The sequence below is a fragment of the Panthera pardus genome, unplaced genomic scaffold (genome assembly GCF_024362965.1).
Source record: "Panthera pardus isolate Hobbes unplaced genomic scaffold, ASM2436296v1 HiC_scaffold_17, whole genome shotgun sequence".
Classification (NCBI taxonomy): domain Eukaryota; kingdom Metazoa; phylum Chordata; class Mammalia; order Carnivora; family Felidae; genus Panthera; species Panthera pardus.
Window position 1 is genome coordinate 71032860 of NW_026526732.1, and position 13249 is coordinate 71046108.

Genomic DNA, 13249 nt, shown 5'->3' on the forward strand with positions numbered 1-13249 from the left:
AGACCAAAGGTGGAGTGTTGGGGGTGATAAGACTGCTGGCACGTAGCTATTAGGATGCTCATTATAAGAATGAGAGAGCTTCAGTTTAATGATGTATTTCTCAATTCCATGTCTTTATATGACAAATACTAATGCATCCAGTTCCCATCATCACTTCCCTCCTGCTGTGATTCCCTTTGTTTTAAGTCCTAGAGGACCTGATGTGTTATCAGTTAGTGGAGAGTAAGGTCACCATTCCTCTAAGATTGCTATTACTGTGCTCAGGATAAAGGCCAGTATTTGACCTTTCTAGGTATCTGTGTATTGTATGAAAACATCGAAGTTTTTAAATTTTTTTTTTTAATATTTATTTATTTTTGAGAGACAGAGACAGTGCAAGCGGGGGAGGGACAGAGAGAGGGAAGACACAGAATCTGAAGCAGGATCTAGGCTCTGAACTGTCAGTGCAGGGCCCAGCATGGGGCTCGAACCCACAAACCGTGAGGTCATTCATGACCTGAGCCAAAGTTAGAAGCTTAACTGACTGAGCCACCCAGGCACCCCAAAACATTGAGATTTTTTTAATGATGAAAATAATGCATTGTAGTTAAAGAAAAGGGAAAAATAAAATCCAGTATTCTCCATATAAGGGTCAATCATTATTAACATTTGGTGTCTTTTCTTACTGCCTTTATTCTCATTTACAGAGATAGGAGTTGTGTGTACGTATGCTTACTTGTTTTAACATTTATTTGCCAAATTTTGACTAGTCTAGAGGTTTGGAAATGGCCCTAGATGTTAGCTTTCTTTAATGTCCTTTTCTGTTGACAATTAAGAATTAGAGTATCTTTTCAGAATAATTTATTATGAAAAATATCAAATATATTGAAAAGTTGAAGGGATTTTGAAGTAACTGCTCATATACCCTACCATCTAGAGTTCTGAGGGCATTATTACATAATGATAGGAAATTAAAAAAAACACAAATATACTTAAAAAATATACTTTAAAAAAGTGGTATGTTGTCTTTTTTTCTTTAATTCAGTAGAGTGGAGCTAACAACACTACCAACACCTCTGTGTAAAATGTTTAAAATATTTTATGTGATTCTGTATGTTAAAATGCAAAAAAGATTTCTGTAACTGAATTTTTATATATAAAATGAGGTTTGATACCTTGGTGTTAAATAAAAACTTTGCATCATAGGTGGTAGTCATTTCTGGTGTTTGGTGAAGAGATGCTGTAGCCTTTCTTCATGTTATTTTTGGATTCTATAGGTCTTTGTGGATCCCCTTACAGTAGTTGACATGGAATTCATTGCCAGTACTCTGTTTCCAGCCATTGACAAAAATATTGTTAAGAAGATGGTTGCTTTCAACAACCAAGTAAGTACCTACTTGTATTAACTGTTCTTTGTTTTGATGGCTGTAATTGAACTATCATTTCATCGTGGGACACTATCAAATTTACCAGTCTTTTTAAAAATAAAGCACATTGAATTGTCCCAGTTTCTAGTGGAATAAACTAATCATCTGAGGATTATAGTAATTCAGATCTATTTTGTATATCAGGTTAATGCTCAGAGAATATTTCTTTTTTTTTTTTTTTTTTTAAATTTTTTTTTTCAACGTTTTTTATTTATTTTTGGGACAGAGAGAGACAGAGCATGAACGGGGGAGGGGCAGAGAGAGAGGGAGACACAGAATCGGAAACAGGCTCCAGGCTCTGAGCCATCAGCCCAGAGCCTGACGCGGGGCTCGAACTCACAGACCGCGAGATCGTGACCTGGCTGAAGTCGGACGCTTAACCGACTGCGCCATCCAGGCGCCCCAAGAATATTTCTGGTTTAGATGTCTGGGTTGGGTGAAGGAGACATTTGTATCAAACCTGCTAATTTCTGTTTCAGATTATGCATGCATTATAGTACTTAATACAGCGCCTACCAGTGGGACATGTTTCCCAATAATAGTGTTTTCTTTTTAGATTGATCACGAAGTGACTGTTGAAAAGAAATGGGGGCAAAAAGGAGGACCCTGGGAATTCAACCTTCGGGACCTTTTCCGCTGGTGTCAGTTGATGCTAGTTGACCAGTCCCCTGGGTGTTATGATCCTGGTCAGCATGTGTTTTTGGTCTATGGTGAAAGAATGAGAACCAAGGAAGACAAGGAAAAGGTGAGTTTCATACTATTCTTTGGGTTTCTTTCCATCTGAAAGTTGATTTCTTCCTAAGAGAGAGAAAGGGCATACTCACTCATAACATTCAATACGGTAAAGCTGCTTAGAATTAATTAGTTAATTAATTTTTAAATGTTTATTTTTGAGAGAGAGAGAGAGAGAGTGCATGCAAGCAGGGGAAGGGCAGAGAGAGAGGGAGACACAGAATCTGAAACAGGCCCCAGGCTCTGAGCTGTCAGCACAGAGCCTGACGTGGGGCTCGAATTCACGAACTATGAGATCATGACCTGGGCTGAAGTCGGCCGCTTAACTCACTGAGCCACCCAGGCACCCCAAAGCTGCTTAGAATTTAAAAGTTAAACAGACTAAATGTTCACTGACTTCAAAGTTTCAAAGTGCACCTTTCTACGTTTCTGCGTGATGTATTAGTTTGCTTTTGAGTACACAATTTGCTTATCCATCTGAATTCCAAATATTGCAAACCTTGTTAAAGCAATATTGCCTTTCAGTAATAAAGAACTAGGTCCTTGGGGGGTGGGGGAGAGGGGAAAGTGGGTGATGGGCATTGAGGAGGGCACTTGTTGGGATGAGCACTGGGTGTTGTATGGAAGCCAATTTGACAATAAATTAAAAAAAAAAAAGAATTAGGTCTTCATCTTTCTAGGCATAAAGGAGAGAAACAGGAGGAGATAGGTGATACTCAAGTAGAGAAGGAGGGTTTTCTGTTTTTAAATAAACTTTGAATTACAAAGTATTTTATCTAGAAAATATAATTAGATCTATAAGAGGGTATTCTGTATCTCATCGGCAATAAAAATATTCCTTCGTAAATGGAAAATAACACTAGAATTCCTAGCCTAATAAACTAATAATGTGTTCATTTTGCCTTGTGGTATTTAAAGTCCGATCTCACAAGATACTCATAATGGCTGCAGGTAGGAGGCACTATCATGACCTCTGAATAGTGAGGATCCAATGCTCTTAGTCATGGGGTATCACCTATAGTAAATAGTAGAGCCAGCACTTCTACATCGCAATTGTAGCTAAATGTTAACTCATTCATTATGTGCAAGTGGCTTTTGGTCAGTATATTAAGACAAAATATTCACCCAGTATTTTTTTTTTTTTTTAACATTCTGTTATATATAATTCATATACTATTAGCTGGTATTTTATTTTCTTCATTCATTAACTAAATTATAGTATATCTATTGTGGCCAGACACTGGCCAGTTTTTGGATAATTGATGTTATTCAGATAGTATGTTACTGAAGAGTGTGGAAGATTTCCATCACTTCTCTAATTCAGTTATTGTAATTCACACACCCGAAAAAGTGAAAAATAATAATAGGAGAAAGACTTGTAAAAGCTGGAAGAATTTGAGTAAATTGAGTCTGACTTTATAAAACTAATCCAATTACGTTGTGAAAGCATTTTTAATTTTAATTTTGGTAGACTGTCAGGAAGATGAGATTATATTCTGCATTGGAGGGAAATATAAGCTCAGAAATCACCTGGACCCAGGAATATGTGACAGGAGCACTTTCTCCTATGCTGCTTTTTGACTCGTAGTCAATGTTTGGTACTGATAATGATTTTGTCTTTACAGTTTTTTCCTAATGTTTCTGAAACTCCTATTAATTTATTTAGTTGAAGTATAATTGACATATAACATTAGTTTCAGGTGTACAACACAATGATTCAGTATTTGGGTGCATTGTGAAATGGTGACTACAATAAGGCTAGGTAACATCTGTCACCTTATGCAGCTACAAAAGGCTTTATTTATCTATCTACTTATTTATTTATTATTTATTTACTGATATTTTTAAGAGAGAGAGTATGCATGCATGCGCACTAGCAGGGGAGGGGCAAAGGGAGAAGGAGTAAGAGAATCTTAAGCAGGCTTCAAGCCCAGTGCTAAGCCTGACGGTGAGATCATGACCTGAGCTGAAATCAAGAGTTGGACACTACTTAACCGACTGAGCCACCCAGGCACCCCAAGACTTTTTCTCTTTTGATGACAACTTTCTAAATCTGTTCCCTTAGCAGTTTTCAAATATATAATATGGTATTATTATTTAAAATTTTTTTAAACTAGTTTTTACAGTTTATTATTTTTAAGAGAGAGAGAGAGAGCAGGGGAGAAGCAAAGAGAGAGTGAGAGAAAAAATGCCAAGCATGCTCCGTGTAGTCAGTGCAGAGCCTGATGCGGGGCTTGAACCCACTAACCATGAGATCATGACCTGAGCTAAAATCAAGAGTCAGATGTTTGACTGAGCCACCCAAGTGCCCCTGTGTTTATTTATTTTTTATTTTTGAGAGAGAGCGAGCATGAGGGGGACGTGGGGGACGCAGAGAGAGAGAGGGAGACACAGAATCTGAAGCAGGCTGTAGGCTCTGAGCTGTTAGCACAGAGCCCAATGAAGGCTCGAACTCATGAGCAGTGAGATCATGACCTGAGCCGAAGTTGGATGCTTAACCAACTGAACTACCTAGGTACTCCATGTAATACAGTATTATATTAACTATAGTCACTATACTGTACATTCTGTTTCTATGACTTATTTTATAATAATCGTTATTTTTATTTTCTGACTTTAGTCCAGTGTATGATGATTAACATGAGTATTGCTGCTTTGTTAGAAGCATGCAGCTTTGTATACATATTTTGGGTGGCTGGAATTTTTCCTGCTGCTCTGGGCTAAATTAGTGTATTTTACACACCCATATCTTTCCCTCCTGCCCCAACTCCTCTTTAGAAGAAACCCAGCAAAGGGGCACATGAGTGGCTCAGTTAAGCGTCCGACTTCAGCTCAGGTCATGATCTTGTGGTTCATGAGTTTGAGCCCCTCTTGGGGCTCTGTGCTGACAGCTCAGAGCCTGGAGCCTGCTTCAGATTCTGTGTCTCCCTCTCTCCCTACCCCTCCCCCATTCGCACTCTGTGTGTGTGTGTGTGTGTGTGTGTGTGTGTGTGTGTGTGTGTGTGTGTCTCTCTCTCTCTCTCTCTCTCTCTCACTCAAAGATAAACATTAAAAAAAAATTAAAAAAAAAAAAGAAGAAACCCAGCAAAGAAGTAAGGTTAATGGAAAGTTTTCTAATCATATTTCTGGTAAGGGAGGGATAAATGAATGTAAATAATCAGAGATAACTTTGAGTGTCATTCTGTGTAAATATTTATAAACCTAAAATGGTGTTTTGGGATGAAACTGTCTTCCAAGATTTTTTTTTTTTTTTTTAATCTTTATTTTTGAGAGAGAGAGACAGAATGTGAGCCAGGAGAGAGGCAGAGAGGGAGACAGAATCCGAAGCAGGCTCCACTCTCTGAGCTGTCAGCACAGAGCCCGCTGCGGAGCTCGAACCCACAAACCATGAGATCATGACCTGAGCCAGAGTCGGGTGCTTAAATGACTGAGCCACCCAGATGCCCTGTCACCTCAAGATTTAAAGTCAATTACCATGAGCAAATACTGTAACTCTCATGAATCCCATTATCCATATCTGTAAGCAGAAATGATACCTATTTTGCAAGGGTATGAGGATCAGAAATCACCTGTTGAAAGTACCCACTATAATAGTCAGTACATTAGTAGAGGCTTAAGAAATGGTCATTTTTCTTCATAATCTTCAGACTGTTATTCTCTTCTACTTCTTTTTAGGTGGTATCTTGAATGATGAAAGCAGATTCATTTTTCATCTGTAGATTTGCAATAGTGTCCATGGCTTTAATTTATGGGGCATTCTCACAGGAATCCCAAATAGTTTGAGGTTAGGTGACTACTCTTTGTTTGAGTTCCAGTTTATTTTCATTTCAAGGTTTAAATAAATGTTATCTATCCTTTTTATAAGAGAAAATTCAAAATGATAGGAAAATTGTGACTAGTCTTCACTCAGTTTTATGACCTCTGTTGCTGTTCATGTCTTCTAGAAGGTTTGGCTCAGAATTTGGTGAAATCATTTGTGTTTTGACTGTATTATCTTCATTTAGGTCATTGCTGTATTCAAGAATGTGTTTAGTTCAAATTCCAGCCCATACATGGGAACCAGACTATTTCATATCACTCCCTATGATGTTCAGGTGAGGCAAGCAGGATAATCCTCTATTCTTTTATAATTTTCTATGATTTCCTCTGCTCCCACTACTGGGCACACTTGTAAAACCTCACTGGCATATGTTTTTCAGCTGGGCTACTCAGTCCTCTCCCGTGGCAGTTACGCTCCTCTCTTGTCTCGCCATCCACTGTCACTCCTGCACCAATCACTACAGTCTCTGGAGTCAGTTATGAAGTGTGTGCAGATGAGCTGGATGGTCATCCTTGTGGGGCCAGCCTCTGTGGGCAAGACCAGCCTGGTGCAGCTCCTGGCACACCTTACTGGTCACACGTTAAAGATCATGGCTATGAACAGTGCAATGGACACTACGGAGCTTCTAGGTGGATTTGAGCAGGTAAATGGTCTGCCTTCACATTTTCAGGCAAAACATCTGTAATGCCATGGTCTGATTGATGGTCTTTTGTGTTGGTGAATACAAATAGGATGATTCTTTTTTTAAGTAATCTCTGTACCCAATGTGGGACTCGAACTCATGACCCCAGGATCCAGAGTCACGTGCTCTACCAACAGAGCCAGCCAAGCATCCCCTACCCCAACCCCCAACCACTTTTTTTAATTTAAAGGAGTGTTCATTTGACTCTGGCCAGTGGCTATGATGAGTTTTTGTGCTCTGGAAATTGCAGGTTGATCTTATACGGCCATGGAGGCAGCTGCTAGAAAAGGTGGAAGGCACTGTAAGGGCACTTTTAAGAGACAGCCTCCTTATCAGTGCTGACGACGCAGAAGTAGTGCTGCGAGCCTGGAGTCATTTCCTTCTGACTTACAAACCCAAGTGTCTTGGAGATGGTGGTAGAGGTATCACGATGGAGATTGTCAACAAGCTGGAAGCAGTATTATTGCTTATGCAGAGACTCAACAATAAAATCAACTCCTACTCCAAGGCAGGTATGTGTGTTTGGATGTGTATCAGATACATAGTATTGTGTGTATAGTGTCCATATGTAGGTAGTAATACATTTGTAATGTAATGTCTGCAATTTTTTTATTAATGTAATAGTTATTAACAAAACTTGAAAATCTTTGTTTTAGAAAGTAAAATGAAGCTGATGTAAAATAATTCAGAATTGATGATCCTAAGCAAAGCAAAAGTAACAAAGAAATTGGTTAGTGAGTTTGATAGTTTATATTGTATGTGATCAGCTATAATGGTAAATCATTTGCATCTAAAGCTGGTTGTATTTTTCTTGGCTTAAAAACAAACTAAGTAATTAAGAAATTGAGAATTTTATTTTATTTTATTTTATTTTATTTTATTTTATTTTATTTTATTTTATTTTATTTTATGTTTTTATTTATTTTTGAGAGAAAGAGAGAGAATAAGTGGGGGAGGGGCAGAGAGCGAGGGAGACACAGAATCCAAAGCAGGCTCCGGGCTCTAGGCTCTGAACTGTCAGCACAAAGCCTGACGCGGGCCTTGAATTCATAAACCATGAGGTCATGACCTGAGCTGAGTCGGATGCTCAACTAGCTGAGCCACCCAGGCGCTCCTGAGAATTATTTTATTTTATTTTACTTTTTATCTTTAAAAAATATTTATGTACTTTGAAAGAGAGAGAGAGAGTGGGGATGCACATATACACACGCTTGAGTCTGTCAAGGGGAGAAGGAGAGAGGCAATCCCAAGCAGGCTCCTCAATGTCAGCATGGAGTTTGATTTGGGGCTTGATCCCATGACCCTGGGGTCATGACCTGAGCCAAAATCAAGAGTTGGATGCTTAACTGACTTGAGCCACCCATGCAACCCAAGAAATTGAGCATTTTAAATGGGAGAATAGAAGTCTAGATTTATCGTTAGTATGTCTTTATTAATTTCATATAGAAAGTGGTAGAAATTCTGCAGATAACATGGAAACTTCTCTCATTTTGTGGCGCAGTTTTCTGTGTAGTGATGAGCATATGCCCTTAGGGAAGATTAAAAGGCTCTTTGGTTGTGTCTGTCACTATGATTGTTATCTGTTATTTCCAAAGCCTTTTTGTAACTGGTTACAAAGTCATTCCTTAGGGATAAAGAAATGAGACTCCTTTGTTCTATCTCTATAAACAGTGTATCCATGGCTGTGGGCCAAATAGTTTACTTTCTTAGGCTAGGCAAGAAAATGATTTTATTGTTGGTTTGATTTGTTACTTCTGAATTCAAGCCCATCATTTGGATTTGAAATTCTTTACTTATTCACTCAAATTAATTGTTAGAGGTATTTAGTGGAGTTGTACATTACTTTATATATATGTATGTGTATATATATATATATATACACATACATATATATACACATAAAGTACTTTACTTTTATATTTACTTTTATATATAAAGTATAAGGTATATAAAGTATTTACTTGTATATATTTTAATTTATGTATATTTTAAATACGTATTTTAAAATATATATTTTATTTTATATATATTTTATATTGTAAAACTCACCATTGCGATATGAATTCCTACTGGGAGATAACTCCTATATTAACTATTTGCATTTAAAGCCCCACAACACCACTGCATTACAAAAAAAAGACTATCCTCATTCTATGCTTGCAGAAATCAGTGCTCATAGAGGTTAAGTAACGTGCTCAATGTCTTAAAGTTACAAAGTGGTTAAACTAGACCTTGGACATGATCCTCTGATTGTAAAGCCTTGAGTCTATATATCTGTGCTTCTATATATCTTTCAGCTAAAATTTAAATATTTATGTATTTAGGGGCACCTGCGTGGCTCAGTTGGTTGAGTGTCTGACTTTGGCTCAAGTCATGTTCTCACAGTTCGTGAGTTGGAGCCCTACGTTGGGCTCTGCTGACAGGTTGGAGCCTGCAGCCTGCTTCAAAGACACAGAAACTCTAAAAAAAAATTAAATATTTATCCATTTAATATTTATTTTTGAGAGAGAGAGAGAATGTGCGTGTGAGCTGGGGAGGGGGAGAGAGACAAGGGGACAGAAGATCTGAAGCAGGCTCTGTGCTGACAGCAGAGTGCCTGACTCAGGGCTCGAACTCACAGAACCAAAGTTAGATGCTTAACTGAGCCACCCAGGCACCCCTAAAATTTAAATATTTAGAGTACATGCTCACAGCTCGTTCTAAATACAGGTTTTTATTTAGGATTCACTTTCATACTGAGTCATTTCTTAAGGGTACTAATAGAGTGAGGAAAGGTGAGTCTAAAACAGTCTACTCTTTTATTTTTGGTTAAAAATATTCTTTCGTGGGGCGCCTGGGTGGCGCAGTCGGTTAAGCGTCCGACTTCAGCCAGGTCACGATCTCACGGTCCGTGAGTTCGAGCCCCGCGTCGGGCTCTGTGCTGACAGCTCAGAGCCTGGAGCCTGTTTCCGATTCTGTGTCTCCCTCTCTCTCTGCCCCTCCCCCGTTCATGCTCTGTCTCTCTCTGTCCCAAAAATAAATAAAAAAAAAAAAAACGTTGAAAAAAAAAATTAAAAAAAAAATATTCTTTCTTTCTAAATATATCTTTTAACATTAGTACGAAGGTGTATGACTGTTAAATATATTCTAGTTCACTCGTGTTCACAATTTATCTTAAGTGCTTCTGCTTTTTTATATATCTGTTTTAACATCTTTGCTAATTTCATCATCTATGACTTCTGGGGCTGTTCTGTTGAGTTTTTTCTCCTGGTTATGAGTCATGTTTTCTTTGTGTCAAGTAATTTTGATTGCATGCTGTGAATTTTGAATTAGTGCTTATTGCTGCATTTTTGTTAGTTGCTCCTTGAATATTGAATAACATGGGTTTGAGCTGCATGGGTCCACTTACATGTGGATTTTTTCCAATAAGTATATGTACAGTACTGTAAATGCATTTTCTGTATAAATGTCTTTAACTTTATTCTAAGAATATGGTATATAATATGCAATGTACATAACATGTTAATTGTTATTCATAAGGCTTCTGGTCAACAGTAGGCTATTAGTAGTTACATTTTTGAGGAGTCAAAAGTTATATGTGGATTTTTGACTGATTGGAGGAGGAGCTGGCATCCTTGTCCTTTGTTGTTCAAGGGTCAACTATATTTCTTTAAAGACTTTTGGACTGGGCTGCCTGGGTGGCTCATTTGGTTAAGCGTCTGACTTCGGCTTAAGTCATGATCTCACAGTTCATGAGAACAAGCCCCGCATCAGGTTCTGTGCTGAGTGTGCAGAGCCTGCTTTGGACTCTGTCTCCCTCTCTCTCTGCCCCCCTCCTGCTGCACTTGCTCGTGCTCATTCCCTCCCTCCCTCCCTCTCTCTTTGTCTCTCTCTCTCTCAAAAATTAAAAAAAATAAATAAAGAATTTTGGATTTTGTGGTAGGCAACAAAGTTGTTTATGGATTGTTTTGATCTTACATTTTTATTTCACCTATTTAGACTAAAAAAAAAAAAAAAAAAGGGTTCCTGGGTGGCTCAGTCGGTTAAGCGTCTGACTTTGGCTCTTGTCATGATCTTGCGGTTCACAAGTTCGAGCCCTGCATTGGATTCTTTGCTGACAGCTAAGAGCCTGGGGCCTACTTCAGATTCTGTGTTTCCCTCTCTCTCTGCCCCTCCCCTGCTCTCTCTCTCTCAAAAATAAATAAAAACATTTTAAAAAATTAAAAAAAAAACTGAAAACAAACATTTCACCCATTTCTTTCCCCAGCTCCCTCAATCTCCAGTCTGTTCTTTGTATCTATAAGCTTGGTCTTTTATCCCACATATAAAAGAGATCATATGATATTTGTCTTGCTCTGATTTATTTCACTTGCATAATGCCTTTGAAGTCCATCCATGTTGTCACAGATAGCAAGATTTCATTCTTTTCTATGGCTAAATAATATTCCATTGTGTATGTATATACACTACAATTTCTTTATACATTCATCTGTGGAAAGACAATTAGGTTGTTTCCATATCTTGGCTATTACAAACAATCCTGTAATGAACATGGTGGTGCATTATCTTTCAAGTTAGTGATTTCATTTTCTTAGGATAAATACTCAGAAGTGGAATTGCTGGATCATATGGTAGTTCCATTTTTAATTTTTTGAGGAGCTTCTGTACTGTTTTCCATAGTAGTTGCACAAATTTACATTCTCACCAGTAGTACACAAGGTTCCCTTTTCTCCACATGCTCGTGAGCACTTGTTATTTCTTATTGATAATAGCCATTCTAACAGGAGTGAGGTGATAGCCTGTTGTGGTTTTGATTTGTATTTTCCTGATAATTAATGATGATGAGCATCTTTTCATGTACCTGTTGAGTATCTAAAAGTCTTTGAAAGGGCACCTAGGTGGCTCAGTCGATTAAACATCCGTTCAAGCTGTGCATTGGGCTCTGTGCTGACATCTCAGAGCCTGGAACCTGCTTCAGATTCTGTGTCTCCCTCTCTCTCTGCCCCTCCCTCCACTCGTTCTCTCTCTGTCTCTCTCCCTCTCCCTCTCTGAAAAATAAACATTAAAAAAATTTTTTTAAAAAGTCTTTGGAAAAAATGGGTATTCAGATCCCCGGCCCAGTTTTTAATGGGTTTATATATAATTTTGCTATTGAGATGTATGAGTTATTTATATATTTTGGATATTAGCCCCTTATCAGATAAATGACTTACAGGTATTTTCTCCCATTCAGTAGTAGATTGTCTTCATTTTGTTGATGGGTTTCCTTGCTGTGCTAAAGTTTTTTAGTTTGATGTAGTCCTACTTGTTTGTTTTTGCTTTTGGTGTCATGTTTAAAATGTCATCACCAAGACGTATGTTAAGGAGCTTATCATTTATGTTTTCTTCTAGGAGTTTTGTGGCTTAGGTCTTTTATTCAAGGCTTTAATCTATTTTGAATTTTTGTATATGGTATAAGACAGTGGTGCAGTTTTATTCTTGTATATGTGGCTGTCCAGATTCCCCAGCACCAATAATTGAGATTGTCCTTTCCTTATTGTGTATTCTTGGTTCCTTTGTTATAAATTAATTGGCGATATATTTGTGGGTTTATTTCTGGGCTCTCTCTTCTGTTCATTGATCTGTGTGTCTTTATGCCCATATCATGCTGTTTTAATTACTTTAGCTTTGTGATATAATTTGAAATAAGGGAGTCTGATACCTCCAGCTTTCTTCTTTTTCAAGATTGCTTTGGCTTTTGGGGGGTCTTTTGTGGTTCCACACAAATTTTAGCATTATTTGTTCTATTTTGGTTAAAAATACCATTGGGATTTTGATAGGGGTTGTATGGCATCTGTATATTGTTTTGGTAGTATGATCATTTTAATAACATGTGTCCAGTCCAGGAGCATGGGATATCTTTCCATTCATTTATGTCTTCATCAATTTCTTTCATTAATGCCTTACCGTTTTCAATGTACATGTCTTTCACCGCCATGTTTAAATTTATTCCTAGGTGGTTTGTTTTTGTTTTTGTTTTTTGATGCAATTGTAAATGTGATTGTTTCAATTTCACTTTCTGGTAGTTCATTATTAGTGTGTGGAACCACAATGAATTTTTGTGTATGTATTGATTTTGTGTCCTGCAACTTTACTGCATTTGTTTATTTTCAGGGGTTTTTTTTTGTGATGTCCTAGGGTTTTCTGTATATAGTATTACGTAATGTGCACAATTTTCCTTTTTCCTTTTCAATTTGGATGCCTCTTATTTTTCTCACCGAATTGCTCTGCCTGGACTTCCAATATTCTGTTGAACAACGTGGCGTGAGTGGACATTCTTATCTTGTTCCTGATCTCAGAGGAAAAGCTTTCAGCTTGTCATTATTAAGTATGATTATATCTCTGAGCTTATCTTATAGAGCTTTTATTAAGTTGAAGCATTTCTCTCTATACTCACTTTTAAGAGTTTATCATGAATGGATGTTGAATTTTGTCAAGTGCTTTCTCTTTTATTGAAATGATCATATGATTTTTATCTTTCATTTTGCTAATGTGTTATATCACATTGATTTACAGATGTCAAACCATTCTTGCATCCCTGGAATAAATCCCAGTTGATCGTGGTATATGCTCCTTTCACAGTATTGTTGA

The 13249-nt window shown here is 37.6% G+C and overlaps 1 protein-coding gene across 1 annotated transcript in view; it reads left to right on the top strand.

Annotated features, from left to right (window-relative positions):
- The window catches only part of MDN1 (midasin AAA ATPase 1), a 174068-nt gene that overhangs the window by 86838 nt on the left and 73981 nt on the right, over positions 1-13249 (top strand). Inside the window, exons 39-43 of the mRNA XM_019442848.2 lie at positions 1257-1364; positions 1963-2151; positions 6143-6232; positions 6338-6601; positions 6891-7152. Of these exons, the coding sequence (XP_019298393.2) occupies positions 1257-1364; positions 1963-2151; positions 6143-6232; positions 6338-6601; positions 6891-7152 (913 nt within the window). The remainder of the gene's footprint in view (positions 1-1256; positions 1365-1962; positions 2152-6142; positions 6233-6337; positions 6602-6890; positions 7153-13249) is intronic.